Raw genomic sequence first — 14,027 nt, 5'->3', positions numbered from 1 at the left:
CGGGACCCTTCAGTCCCCAAGCCAATGCTCTATCCATTGAGCCAAACCGGTCTCGGCTTTATTTGATATTGTTGATCCACAGGTCTGAGCATCTTAAAATTATGCATTTCTAAGTATATAAATGTATATGTATTTTTATTTTTATTGATGAGGGTATTACAGTTATCCCCCTTTTTCCCACTCTATCCTGCTCCCACACAACCCCAGGCCTTCACCACACTATTCCCCATGGAATAAGCCAGTCAAAGAAAAACAAATATCACATGATCTCACTTATATGTGCAATCTAATGAACAAAATTAACTGATGAACAAATAGGTCCAGAGGCATGGAAGCATGCCACAGACTGACAGATCTCAGAGGGAAGGGGTTCTGAGAAGAGATTAACCAACTTATATGCATATATGTATATGTGTTCAAATCTGAACATTTGATATAAATTTTAAATCTACCATAGACCTTTCCAAAATTCAGATAGCTCCATTGGTATTGACAGTGTACATTCAAATTAAATGTCACTCCTAAGACCTTTCAAAAAAGGCCACTTTCAGGGACAGGCTTCAAACCTAGTCTTACCCTGTAGTTAATTAACCCAACATTATCTTGCATCTACTTTTGTATGTCTTCGCCTTTGAATAAATTGCCTCATTGCATGGATGGTCATCTCTATGTTTGCTCTTCTAGAGTGTGCTCACTTCAGTGCAAGGATCACAGGCCCCATGTACAGTGACAGGCACAGTTCCAGCTTGTATGTAGCTAGCCACCTCTGCAAAGCAGTAGGGAAGCCACAGTTTTATATTCAAAATCACTGTCCTTTGTTTTCCTCATTTTGGTACAATCCATGTTATACTAAAAGCAGTTTGTATCAAGAACTCTAAAAGTTGGTGTTTTTTTTCTATTTTACCAATAATTCCACTTCTGAAATCTATCCTAAAGAAGTAATCTTAAACTCAGAATAAGAGGTTTTTTGGGCACTGATATTACTTAAAGCCTGAATGATTTATTGTAAGAATAAATTAGAAATGATTCTACTATTCAACTCCAGGGGAATTTTTCAGTGAACTAGGACACTTACAACTGGATGAAATTTTATATGGCTGTTAAATACAATGCTTGTGAATTTTGTGAAATAATATGAGAAAGTGTGCATGATATGATTAGTAGAAAGAATAAGGTACACAAATTTCTCTATCAAATGGAAGTGTAAAAAAAAAATAACATATAAAGGCAACTCCTATCAAATTATGGAGGGCCTGTGTGATGCTGAGACACTAAAAAACAGGTACCAGAGTATGAAATGGCAACTGTCCTAGTCATGGAATCATGAATTGTTTCCTGCTACTTTTTATAAATGCCTTTTGTATTTCTTTGTATTACCTTCATAATACTTTTCAGAAATTAATGCTGTTCTCCCTAAGATGCACAGGAACTTCATGTTTGGAGCTATCTGCCCAAGGCTTCCTATTATACAGTCTACCTAGAGATCAGAATCCACAGGAATGTCCCTTTTAACACAACATTTCTGTCAATTGTTTGAGACCCAGCCTTTACCAAACAGGTCTCAGAAATAAATTTTTACTAAAGTGTTAATAAATTCTTCTTTGCTAATATTTTTATTTTTAACATATATATGTATTTCTAAGGAGATCTTCTGAAGTTAGCATCTTTTGATCAAGGGAATGCTTCTGATGATGGCGATTTTCATGCAACCAAGGATGTTTTTAAATAAATAGATGGATTGCTTAGCACCCTATAAATCAAATCATTCCCAACCCATCCATCTAGGCCTAGTCATGAGTAGGTGATTAATGAATATTTTTCATGCTAATGTTTCGCAGATCAAGGCTGCGTCTATAACCACATAATCATCACAGTGGAAATTCTGATTCAGCTGTGATGTTTGATAGGAGGGATCTTTGAATAGCGCTTTAGATGGTTCCGTGCAAAGGCTGTAGTCGGTGGCCCAGCTTCGCAAGTCTTTCCAAAAGTCCTAAAGCATGTTGGCATGTCCTCACTTGGCCCTGTCACTTCTGCTTAAATTTTTTCATGGAGAATGCTCATGATCATGGGACGTTAAGGTGAATTTCATCGTAGGCGGCTTCCCTCTGTGAAATGAATCAGCGTCATGGGATTCCCCTGAGCTCAGGCTCCCTGGTGGGTTTATTTTTACACAACATTCCTCTGGGGAATGGGGCACCCACTCTGAATTGGAGTAACTCCAGAGAACATCTTCTTGGGTAGAAGGATGTTCCTCATTTTACTCTTCTTTTCCTGGCTTAACTTTTTAAACAAATGGCTGTAGAATCTGTCTTCACTTACCTTTCCCATTTCCAATTTGGTTTCCTCCCTCCATCCCTCACTTCCCCAAATTATTCCTGAGATGACCATGACTTCTATGCCGCTAGAATCAATGGTTACTTTTCTGTCTTCCACTTGACCTTTCAACAGTATTGCACAGTGCTGACTGCTCTTTCTTTCTTGCAATATGGGCTTCCTCTCAGATCGTGTGATTCCATACTTCCACTTTCTCACTCCCTACCCTTTTCTGGCTTCTCCTCCACTGCTTACAAGCCTCAGGGTTTGTCCTGAAAACCCTTCTCTTCTTTGGCTACATTCTTTCCCTACCAATTCATCTATTTTTGTGGCTTTAAATACCAATTTTATGCATGTGACTTCCTGAAATGTTTTTCTATCCCAGCCATGCAGCCTAAACTGTAGAGCAGGGGTCCTCAAACTTTTTAAAGTGGGGGCCAGATCACGGTCCCTCAGAGAGCTGGAGGGCCGGACTATATGAACTACTAATTCCTACTGTAACACCTCGGCTGCGCTCACTGCCCAAAAAACCTGGCGGGCCGGATCAGACTCCTCTGCGGGCCACATGTGGCCCGCGGGCCGTAGTTTGAAGACCCCTGCTGTAGAGTTTTGTATATAATGAGTGTCTAATTGGCATCTCAAACTTAACATATCCTAAATACCTCTTGACTTTCCCCCTCAAACTTATTCATGGCTTCCTTCTTTTCATTGGTGAAGTATCTAGTCAAATATCTTCAGAGGGGAACTTTTCCTGATCATGTTATTTAAAATTATATGTCTCCTACTTCTGTGGCCTTATCTGACCTCTCTTCCCTAATCAGAGTAGTTCCAATCCCTTTGGATCCAGTTCCTTTAAGTCCAGTTCCTTGAATCTTGTTCCTTTGAATCAAAATCTAGACACAGGAAACTGTAGACATGGGAAAGAAAGAAGGTCCATGTCTTGAGTTGCAGTCATACTATTACCATTTAACTTATCCCAAAAGACCTATGCATTTCTATAATTCTTTACTCAGTATATTTCCTGTCTTTTGAAATTACTCCCCACTTTTTTTTATTCCCTTGTCTGGCTGGCTAACTCTTCTTTGACCTCTGCAGTTCGACTTATGTTATCTTTTTTGGAGAATCTTCCCTGGCCACCACCCAATCCCAATCTGAATTGGAAGCCCCTACTAAGTATCCCATAACTTCACACTATATTATAATTTGTTGATTTCCTTGTCTCTCTGTGACTAGACACTTAATGTTTTTAGAGGAGAGATGACCAATAGATCTGGTTAAATATTTTCCCCCAACATTTAGCACAGTGGCATAGTTCAGATATTCAATGAATACTTTGAATATATGAGTGTTTGTGTAACCCATATATTTGCATTGTAGGGCTAGAAACCAACCTATCTCCTATTATCTAAGAATAATTTATGCCAAAATCCAATCTCTGTAGAAAAATAGAACTATCTATAAGATTTGAAGGAAAAAAGATTAGAGGGGTGCATAGGAAAAGGCACCTCTGCCTCCTTGTGAGGTATGTTTGTTCTGCACTAGTTCCAAACTCAGTGAAAAGTTAAGCCCTAATTTGGTGCCCACAGCCCACATTCACTCACAGCAAACACTGTGATTTCAGGAGGCTTTGCTAAAGCAGTGGAGATGCCCCAGAGACCATTCTTCTCCAAATAAATTATTCTTCTCTCTTGCTACCCTTTTCTCTCCATGTCCATCTCTTCTCCTGAAACAGATCAAAATCCTTCTTCATCTGTTATGAAAGACAACATGCCATTTCCCTGAAGTCAGAATATTGGATAACAACCAAGTCCTCATTTGGGGATGGTGGAATGCTTGACTCTAAGAATTTATCAAGATTTTTATTTCCAATAACGACTATTCCCTTTCTAAGAATTTGGAATCTAGGGACATAAGTCACAAATAAAATGATTTCACATATGTTAGCAGAATTTAAAGGAGAAGGGTAGGTGAATGGGAAGCATGAAAAGAGATGTGGTTCTCCCTACCTGGGCTTAGTTTCTCATGCTAGGATATGGATGTCACCCTGAGGAATAGCCAGTTTGGTAGTTTAAGGCAACTGGAATGCCTGAGAATTTCTGTAAAATCAATTTCAAACTCTACTTTTGGAGTATGATCTGAAGAGAATTAGGACCCTCAGTTCTTCAGTAGTTTTTTGCACCTATTTTTGAGAGACCAAAAGCAGAGTACTTCGCCATCCCAAGCCAGAAGTTTTGCAGCATCTCTAAAAGGAAAATTAAAATACATTTGCCAGTTCCTGAAGAAAGGTGTAGAGTGAGCTAATTACTTTTGTTCCTGTTGTTTTTGTTTTTGCTCCCTTCCCTCCCACCCTTGAATTTGGATAAACAGTGATCAAGCAGGATTTCACACGATCCCCAAATGCATAGCTCAGAGCATGAATTTAGCAAATACATGTGCTTGGGGAGTCTAATTCCAAACTTCTCTTCACAGCAAGTGAGAAACAGATGGCAGTGGTGTGCAAGGAGTCTCCAAAGCAGTACCTCCAACCTTTCAAGGACAAACTAGAGGAGTTCTTCCAGAAAGGTAGGAAGCCCTGAAACATCCTTCATTCCACAATTTTTCTTTGGGGCCTCCTTCCCCATGCATCCTGGCTGACCACCGACAGGTTCATTGATTCCATGAGTCCATCTTCCCGTGGTGGTTACACATTCAATGTATATGGAGTTGTCCTATAATTTTCATATCATCTTTCAAATCTGTTTTCATGTTGTAAATTTTAATATTACTTTTGTTTTTCTAAACTTTGGGAAGGAGAATTTATCTTTGTCTCTTCATGGAACCCAAGAGGATCCTTAGAACATATTAACTGACAAATGATATCCATGCCAAGTATATTCAGTCAGACATTTCAGATTCACAGTCAGCCTGGACAGGTGGATAGTTATTATCTTCCTGGTTTTATGAGTATAGCAATTTGGGAGCTTGTATTGTAAATTTTCCACTATTTTTCAGGAAAGAACATTGGGCCAGGTGAATGTCACATTCAATCATTTGACACCCATCAGCCCTTCAGGGTTGGTAGATGGGAGTGATATGCACAAAACCCAGTACTTACTTAGAAAGCTTATCAAGTTGTGCTTCTTCCTCCATGATTTTGGCAGGAATAAGGGATTTTTGTTGATTGTTGTTAGTGAATGTGGAAGTTTAATGCATTTTGGATACCTCTTATTCTATCAAATTCAGCTTAAGATGTGAAACAAAAATAAGTGTGGAGCATAACTTCCAGTAAGCCCCAGGAATGTAATATACAGCATGGTTACTATAGTTAATACTACTTTATTATATATTTGAAAGTTGCTGAGTAGATCTTAATAGTTCTCATCGCCGGAAAAAAAATTATAACTGTGGAGTAATGGGGTAAAGTCTTATTATGATGATCATTTCACAATATATACATATATTGAATCGTTATGTTGTACACCTGAAACTAATATAATGTTATATGCCAATTACATTTCAATAAGGAAAAAAAAAAGTGTGGTGCAGTTAGAGGGAGCTTTTGTATCTGCTAGAAAGCCAGAGGAAATGCATGTAGGGACATTTGGGGATATGTTCTTGTTTCTATTTGTTAATAAGGTCACATGATAGCACACCATCAAGTAAGACCGTTACAGGGTGAATCCATACCATATGGACAGACCACCTCGGGGGTTGGCAGGGAACCTCAGTCCATGATTCAGAAGAACTCCATTTCCGCTGCTCCCTTCGTGCAGATATCGCTTCCCCTCCTCCTGGGTGAGAGCGTGTTTGTGCTGAAGTGGACGTCGGAGCTCTCCCTGGGACACTGCTGAACCTCAGATTGATGGAAGTAATGTTTTCAGGCAAAGTGCCATGAGAGCAAACAGTGATACTAACACTTATGTGTCCTGTGACTTATCAAAGTGGATGTATTGCTTTATGACTATGTAAATGTAACCTCAAGGGGCTGAAGAAAAGCATGAAATACTTCCCTTTGCTGACCCCCAATTAAGAATTTCTGCTTTTGACATGTATGGACTTCACTTGAAAGGAGGCTCATGTGTACTTAGATTCCATTTTTATTTTTAATTGCTATTATCCAATAACTGGCATATTCTGCAATATTTGTATCTGGGTATTATCTGCCTGTGTGCTATAGTGGCCTTACTTTTTCTCCTTAAGCCAGCTTGACTCTTAAAACTTAAATAGTGAGTTTTATTTTTATTTTTTGTTAGAAAAAGATAAATATGAAAATATTTGGACCCTTGAATATCTTCTTTGGTGCCTTGGGAAAGGAACTTGCAAATTCCTTTTGGGGTTCTGTGTTAGTGTCTTTCCTACTAGGTTTCTCAAGAAACATCTGGCCTGTTCTAGAGGAAACTGACTTGAGGCAAAGTGGGCCTTATGTCAGAGAGGTAAGGACATGGTTACAGAATGGTGTTCTAAGAAAACCTTAGTATAGTGGTTCTCAAACCTGGCTGCACACCTGGGGGAAATTTTTTAAATGTTGACATGCAGGCCAAACTCTGGACCTACCAGCAGCATCTCTAGGGGTCGGGCCAGGCCTCAGGATTTTTATCTCCCCCCACCCCGCCCCGACGATTCCAGTGTGCAGCCCAGGGTGAAAACCACTACTGTCTAGCTAGATTTTTCAGAGTTCGCTCTCCATTAGGGATTGCGATAAATTCTGGGAATATTGAGATGAATCACACTTCTTGCTGTCTCCCAAGGACTGCCTTGTTGGGGAAAGATCTAATTGAATAAAGGAGTCAGCTCTTCTCTAACCAACATAGTTAAGGGGATATGGGAAGGACATTAAGAATAACCTCAAATCATAATTAAAACAAAATCAGCCAAAACAAAGCACAAAAAGATTCTAAAGGAAAACTACCATCCTATAAAGAATTTTAAAATATATAAGTAAATACTTCTTGAATCTTAAACATGTCTAGTATTTTGTGATAAAAAGAGCCACTATTGAAACAGCCTGTTACTGTTATCTCATTACTTAATTGAGTTGGTCAAAATCAATGTAGAATTGTACTGTCCAATACAAATGGCAGGCTCTAGCCAGACGCAGCTGTTGAGCAGTGGAAATGAGGCTAATCCAATTTAAGATGTGTGTAAGGCTAAAACACATAGCAGATTTTGAAGAGTTGGTGCAAAAATAAACACATTTCATTTCTGATTCTTGTGTTGGTGATATGATAAAATTATAATATTTTAAATATATTGGGTTAAAAACATAAAATGCTAGTATTAATTTACCTATTTCTTTTAGTTTTTAAGCATGGCCATCAAAAACTTAAAATTCTATATGTGGCTCACATTACATTTCTATTGGAAAGTGCTAGTCCAGAAGACATAGTCCCTTGACCTTTCTCATCTTATTCCTTCACTCTCCTCTTCACTGTTTTATTCTACCTTCTTCAATGTGAATCCTAGATTGTGGGAATGCAGTTTTATAAGCTAGTCCATCCCCACTTTTGCTCTGGGTGTACCCATTGTGTGGCTTTCAGGTGAGGTGCTTAACTGAAAAATATGCCAGCATGCACTTCACCTGACTACTCCTCTGTGATTCAGGAGTGAGTGGGGCTTGACCAAATTGTAGGATATACAAATGGAATTTTTTTTTTTTGCTTCTATGAAGTTCTAATTAATAGTCCCTTTTCTTATGTTGATATTTCACTGATTCATAGAAAATATAGGATTTTCCATGCATAATAATTATGCATTATTCACCCTGAATAATAAAATTTTAATGGCAGTTATCATATAGTTTAACTATAGTATATCATTTAATATGCCATTCATTGTAAGAAACATTATGACAAGTATTACTAAGAAAGAAAAATTTCTGGCAGTTAAACCTCGATGTGTCATAGATTGTATGATTTATTGTAATATCATAAGTGCTAAAATATGAAACTTTTGTCAGTTTTGAAGTTTATGTAATGTGGTTAATTAGACATATAGAATTAGAGAGGATAGATGCCTAACACAACTAGAATAGGTAAGTCAGGGAAGACTTTCAGCAATGTCAATGATAGCTAAGCTAACATTTGGTGAGTGCTTCCGTATGTCAGTCACTATAGGAGATCTTTCCTATTAGTTGTCATGGCAATTCTCTGAAGTAAACACTATTATCTTCCATTGTACAAATGAATAAATTGAGGATGAGGAATTCTCAGCCAACAAATTCTGAAGAGTATTCCAGGCAGAGGAAAACATTGCAAATCTCAGGATGAAAGACATGACATGTTTGGTGAGTGGCAATTGACTTGGTGTAGCTAGATCACATGGCACATGGGAAGAACACAAGACCAAAAGGGAGAGGAGAGTCACAATATGAGTGCGAACTTTGTCTTACAAGCAACAGAGAGCCTTTGAAAAATAGTATCTGTGGGGGTAACATAGTTACCTTTGTTTTTTTTGGTATGTGAGATCATGTTGCTTTTTTGTTGTTAAAAATACATAAGTGCAATAAAGGGTGAAACCAAGATGGCAGCATAGGTAAACACTTGAACTGCTGCCTCACACAACAATTTCAAAACTACAACTAAAAGACAAAACAGACATCATTCAGAACCACAGGGAGGCTGGCTGAGTGGAAATTCTACAGCTAGCAGGAAAGAGAAAAGCACACTGAGAGTCACAGGAGCTATGGAAGGCAGAGGTATGGAGGGGTATACGCACACACACAGTGAGGGCTGGCAACTGAGTACCAGGCTAGCTTTCTCAATCAGAAGGGAGACTAAAGCTCCCAACTGCTCTGAACTCCAGTTCCAAGCAAAACTCTGGGGACCCAGACTCATTCGGGGAGAAAATGGACTGTCTGGCAGCAGGTGAAACTCGAGGGCAGCTTTCTCTCAGAGGTGCTTGCAACAATTACTGTGGTATACTGAGACCCAGAGGCCTCTCAAGGCAGGACTGACAGGAAGCCATTGCTGTTTGCTCCACCCTGAGACTCCACCCAATCCAAGCTGTGTGCAGATGTTTTTGCATAGGAATGGCCTGATCCTTTGAATTCTAAACTTACCTAACAAACTGTAGCTGAGTCAGTGAGACCCAGAACATCCAAAAGAAGGCTCAAGGCCCCACAGCAGTTTGCATTGCTTCACAGCTGGGCCTCATCTGGGTACCTCCAAAACCCAAACAAAGAAGAGGAATCTGTATATCTCTCAGTAGCTCCTGCTGGGTGGCCTCAGGCAGACGCTAAATTAGCACCTTCTTAAAGATCCAAGGACCAGTGTACCCAGGGGTCAGAGTGGGACCATCCAGATTACAACTCCTCATAAGGGAGACACTCAGGGAGCTGACTCAGTGAGCACCAGACCCCCACTGAAGCAAGTCTTGTCTCATAAGAGTGTCTCCAGCACAGAAGTTCTCCCACCATAGACATAGCTGATCCTCAAAGCCAAGTCGCCTAGAGGTCAATTCCTCCCAGTGATACCAACAACAATCAAGGCTTAACTGCAACAAGACTGTGCACACAGCACACAAAGGGGTGCACCAAGAGTGTCCACCTCAGGTAACTGGGGAGGCTGAGCCACTGGGCCCTATAGGACACCTACCACTCAAAGCTACTCTATCAACTCAGGGAAGCAGCCAAAATGAGGTGACAAAGAGGTCACAAATGAAAGAAATTGAGGAAAGCAAACAACTGGATATAGAGTTCAAAACCACAGTTATAAGGTTTTTCAAGAATTTCTTAGAAAAAGCTGATAAATTTAGTGAGACCCTCGAGGATATGAAAAAAGACCAACTAGAAATTAAGCATACACTGGCTGAAATAACGAATAATATACAAAGATCTAATAGCAGACTAGAGGATCACAAGAATCAAGTTAAAGACTTAAAATACAAAGAAGCAAAAAACACCCAACCAGAAAAGCAAAAAGAATCCAAAAATATGAAGATAGTATAAGGAGCCTCTGGGACAACTTCAAGTGTACCAATATCCAAATTATGGGAGTGCCAGAAGAAGAGAGAGAGCAAGTTACTGAAAACCTATTTGAAGAAATAATGACAAAAAACTTCCCCCACCTAATAAAAGAAATAGACTTATAAGTCCAGGAAGATCACAGAACCCCAAACAAAAGGAATCCAAAGAGGACCACACCAAGACACATCATAATTAAAATGCCAAGAGCAAAAGACAAAGAGAAAATATTAAAAGCAGCAAGAGCAAAGAAGGTAGTTACCTATAAAGGAGCACCTATACGATTGTCAGCTGATTTCTCAACAGAAACTATGCAGGTCAGAAGGGAGTGGCAAGAAATATTCAAAGTGATGAATAGTAAGAACCTAGAACCAAGATCACTCTACCTAGCAAAGCTATCATTCAGAATTGAAGGTCAGATAAAGAGCTTCATAGATTAGAAAAAGCTGAGTTCATCACCGCCAAACCAGTATTATATGAAATGCTGAAAGGTATTCTGTAAGAAGAGGAGAAAGAAGAAAAAGGTAAAGATAAAAATTATGAACAATAAATACATATCTATCAACAAGTGAATCAAAAGTCAAGTGAATAAAAAATCTGATGAACAGAATAAACTGGTGAATATAGTAGAATCAGGGACATAGAAAGGGAATGGACTGGCAATTCTTGGGGGGGAAAGGTGTGGAGGGTGCGGAAGAGACTGGACAAAAATTGTACACATATGGATGAGGACAGTGGGGGTGTTAAGAGCAGAGGGTGGAGTGGGAACCGGGTAGAAGGGAGATATGGGGAGAAAAAAAAGAGGAACAATTGTAATAATCTGAACAATAAAGATTTATTTTTTTTAAATGAATAGTAAAAAAAAAAAAAAGTGCAATATAAGGAATACTTGGGATGGTAAAAGACTGGAAGCCAGTCCATCAAGCTCTTCTGAATAGTAGTCTAGGAAAATGATGGTTAGAACTTGAGCAAAAGCAATCACAGTAAGAATGAGAAAGGAAGGGACATTTATAAAGCTTTTAGTAGTTATAGGACTAGATAACTCATTGGCAATACAAAAAGTTCCAGAAAAAAGTGGTGGGAGAAAAGGATAATTCCTTCTTCTTGCCTGAATAACTGGCTGGATACTGATGAGAAGGACCAGATTTGGGATGGGAAAGAGTGCCATAAATGTGGGCATCTTGATTTCATATACAGATGAGACACAGAGGTAGAGATATTGGACTCATGGGAGTGCACTGAGTGAAACTTCAGAGGGTAGCAGGCATGAATGAGATAGCACAAAGAATGCATGTAGAATAAGAAGTTCCTCAAGAGTATCTGAGCATAGGATGGGATATAATAACTATAATTGAGAAAAGATACTTCTATACTTTCATAATATTTGGAAATTTGGCAGGAAAGTGGCTACTTTTCTATTTAAGGGTCTTATCACTCATGAAGTCTTAAGCAATTGCATTCTTTATGCCTGAGAAGTTGCATACAGACATTGTGACTCAGTTGATTCATGGTCAGACTAACTTTTACATGAGTTGCAATTCAGTTCTAACAATCATGATGATTTAATTTTTCTTCTGTAAATCATATCCTGTTTCCACACACAAGTGGGAGCGATGTGTTTATCCTGTCTTTTATCATCGTTCCCTACTTAAAATGCCCTTAAATAGTATTATTTGACGAATCTTGGGTACTTGTTAATAATTTCATTTCCTGCGCAGAACCGAAAGCAGTTTTAATGGCACCACTTTTCAAGAGTTGCAATCTCAACAGCATCTGACCCCCATTCCTTATAGGGTTTTCCTTTTCCACAGTAGGCTCTTGTTGACCCCAGTTTACAGCTCAGCGCAGAGGAGCTCTGTGCAGGCATTATGTGAGCGCATGTTTTCCCACCCTCAGATCAAACATGCTCATAATGATATGGCCTTCCAAAATGTGATGCTCACATTAAATGTCCCCATAAACGTGGCAGGGATCCTGTAATTGAAAGAAGGCGCAGAGCAACTGATTAGGTCCGAGGTATAGATCTTGTAGGTGGTCTTTTCATGCTGTTAAATTGGTCATTTGTATTTATGGCTTTGGCAGGGAGGGCTGAAACCTAAACTGGTGCTAATACCAGCCCTCTCCTACACTTGGCCTTATCTCAGTCTCCATTAATTTTATGTGGCATCCATGAATGGATCCAAATCAAAACGAATTTGAATGAGCCATGCTTGTCCCAGTTAATCAAACTATCCTGTAAGGTTCTTTGACCATCTGAGATTAGAGATATTCTAAATGTCAAGAAACTATTTTCTAGTAAGAAGTAAATAAACTTACAAAACTAAAAACAAATAAAACAAGAACTCTGATTTCCCACATTGAATGCAAAAAGAATGGCCGAAGCTGGTTTGGCTCAGTGGTAGAGCATCGGTCTGCCAACTGAAAAGTCCCAGGTTCGTCTGGTCAGGGGCATGTACGTTGGTTGCGGGCACATCCCCGGTACGGGGTGTGCAAGAGGCAGCTGGTCGATGTTTCTCTCTCATCGATGTTTCTAGCTCTCTTTCTCTCTCCCTTCCACTCTGTAAAAAATCAATAAAATATATTAAAAAAGAAAAAAAAGAAAAAAAGAATGACCTCAATAGCCAAATACTCCATGAAAGCTGATACTAGGCCTATGTGTCCTACATTTCTTATCCCAAATAATGAAGGATCATCCTTGGCCCACGAAAGGTGTTAATAATGATTTGTTAAATTAGTGAACAAACAGCCTGAGTCTTGCAAAGTTCCTGGAGGGTATTTGTTTTCCTTTGTGATTTTCCTACTTAGATTCTTTTAGAATTGGGAAATCATGCCAGAATCTGGTGAAGTGCAATTTTTGCTCAATAATGCATGTCTGGATATCAAAACATCTATGTTATAGATATGCTTACAATCCATCATATCTATAATTGATTTCAGAGAGGAAGGGAGTGAGAGAGATAGAAATATCAATGATGAGAGAGAAACATTGATTAGCTACCTCTTGTACACCTCCTATTGGGAATTTAGCATGCAACCCAGGTATGTGCCCTGACCAGGAATCGAATTGTGACCTCCTGGTTCATAGGTGGATGAGCCATATTGACCATGCTACAATTCATTCTTAATAAATACTTAGCTCAGATTAGATTGACAAGAACCATAACTAAATCTCTAAACTATAGAATAAGAGCAGGTTGTTAAATAATCTCTCCAACCCCCAAAATGTAGGAAGAAAACCATCTGAGTTATCATGTTCAAGTCATCTGGACAGTGTGACCTAGGAGAGGAAGTAATTCTTACATTCTTTAAAGAGCTTGTGGAAGGAAGGACTGTGGCTGCAGGAATGAACACTCTGTATGGGCCAAATAGGATTTTTGTATTCCTCACAACTACTCAAAAAAGGCACCAGCAGGGATGGCTTCAAACCACATTAGATGGCCAAGAATTAAGGTAATCTGTTGTGATCTCTTGGTCACTGAAGTGTAACAGAGGAGTAATCTTGAAAGATGGAGTAAGCTGTCTTATCAGAGGTTTATTAGACTCTTATCAGAAAGAGTTAGTTTAAATTAGTTGTTTTTATTTGTTTTTCCCCCAGAAATTTCTGTAAAAAGCACATCCCTCTGCCCCTCAGTAACCAGTTTTCTCTCTCCCCTCTATAGCCCCATCTCTGCTCTCTTGTTTCTCTCTCAATCCCTCTCCCTTTTTATCTTTAATTTACTCAATTTTTCTTTTTGGACAAATGTCCAATAAATTGTCTTTTGAATAACTCTAGTTC

At 39.0% G+C, this 14,027-nt stretch overlaps 1 protein-coding gene across 4 annotated transcripts in view; it reads left to right on the top strand.

The window, feature by feature from the left end:
* The window catches only part of FMN1 (formin 1), a 368,268-nt gene that overhangs the window by 262,797 nt on the left and 91,444 nt on the right, over positions 1-14,027 (top strand). For all 4 annotated transcript variants that reach the window (XM_084890795.1, XM_084890796.1, XM_084890798.1 and 1 more), the window contains one exon: positions 4,783-4,875. In XM_084890795.1, coding sequence (XP_084746921.1) covers positions 4,783-4,875 — 93 coding nt within the window. The remainder of the gene's footprint in view (positions 1-4,782; positions 4,876-14,027) is intronic.

The sequence above is a fragment of the Pipistrellus hanaki genome (genome assembly GCF_964339955.1).
Source record: "Pipistrellus hanaki genome assembly, chromosome: 1".
Lineage (NCBI taxonomy): Eukaryota > Metazoa > Chordata > Mammalia > Chiroptera > Vespertilionidae > Pipistrellus > Pipistrellus hanaki.
This window is presented reverse-complemented; position numbering and strand designations above follow the sequence as displayed.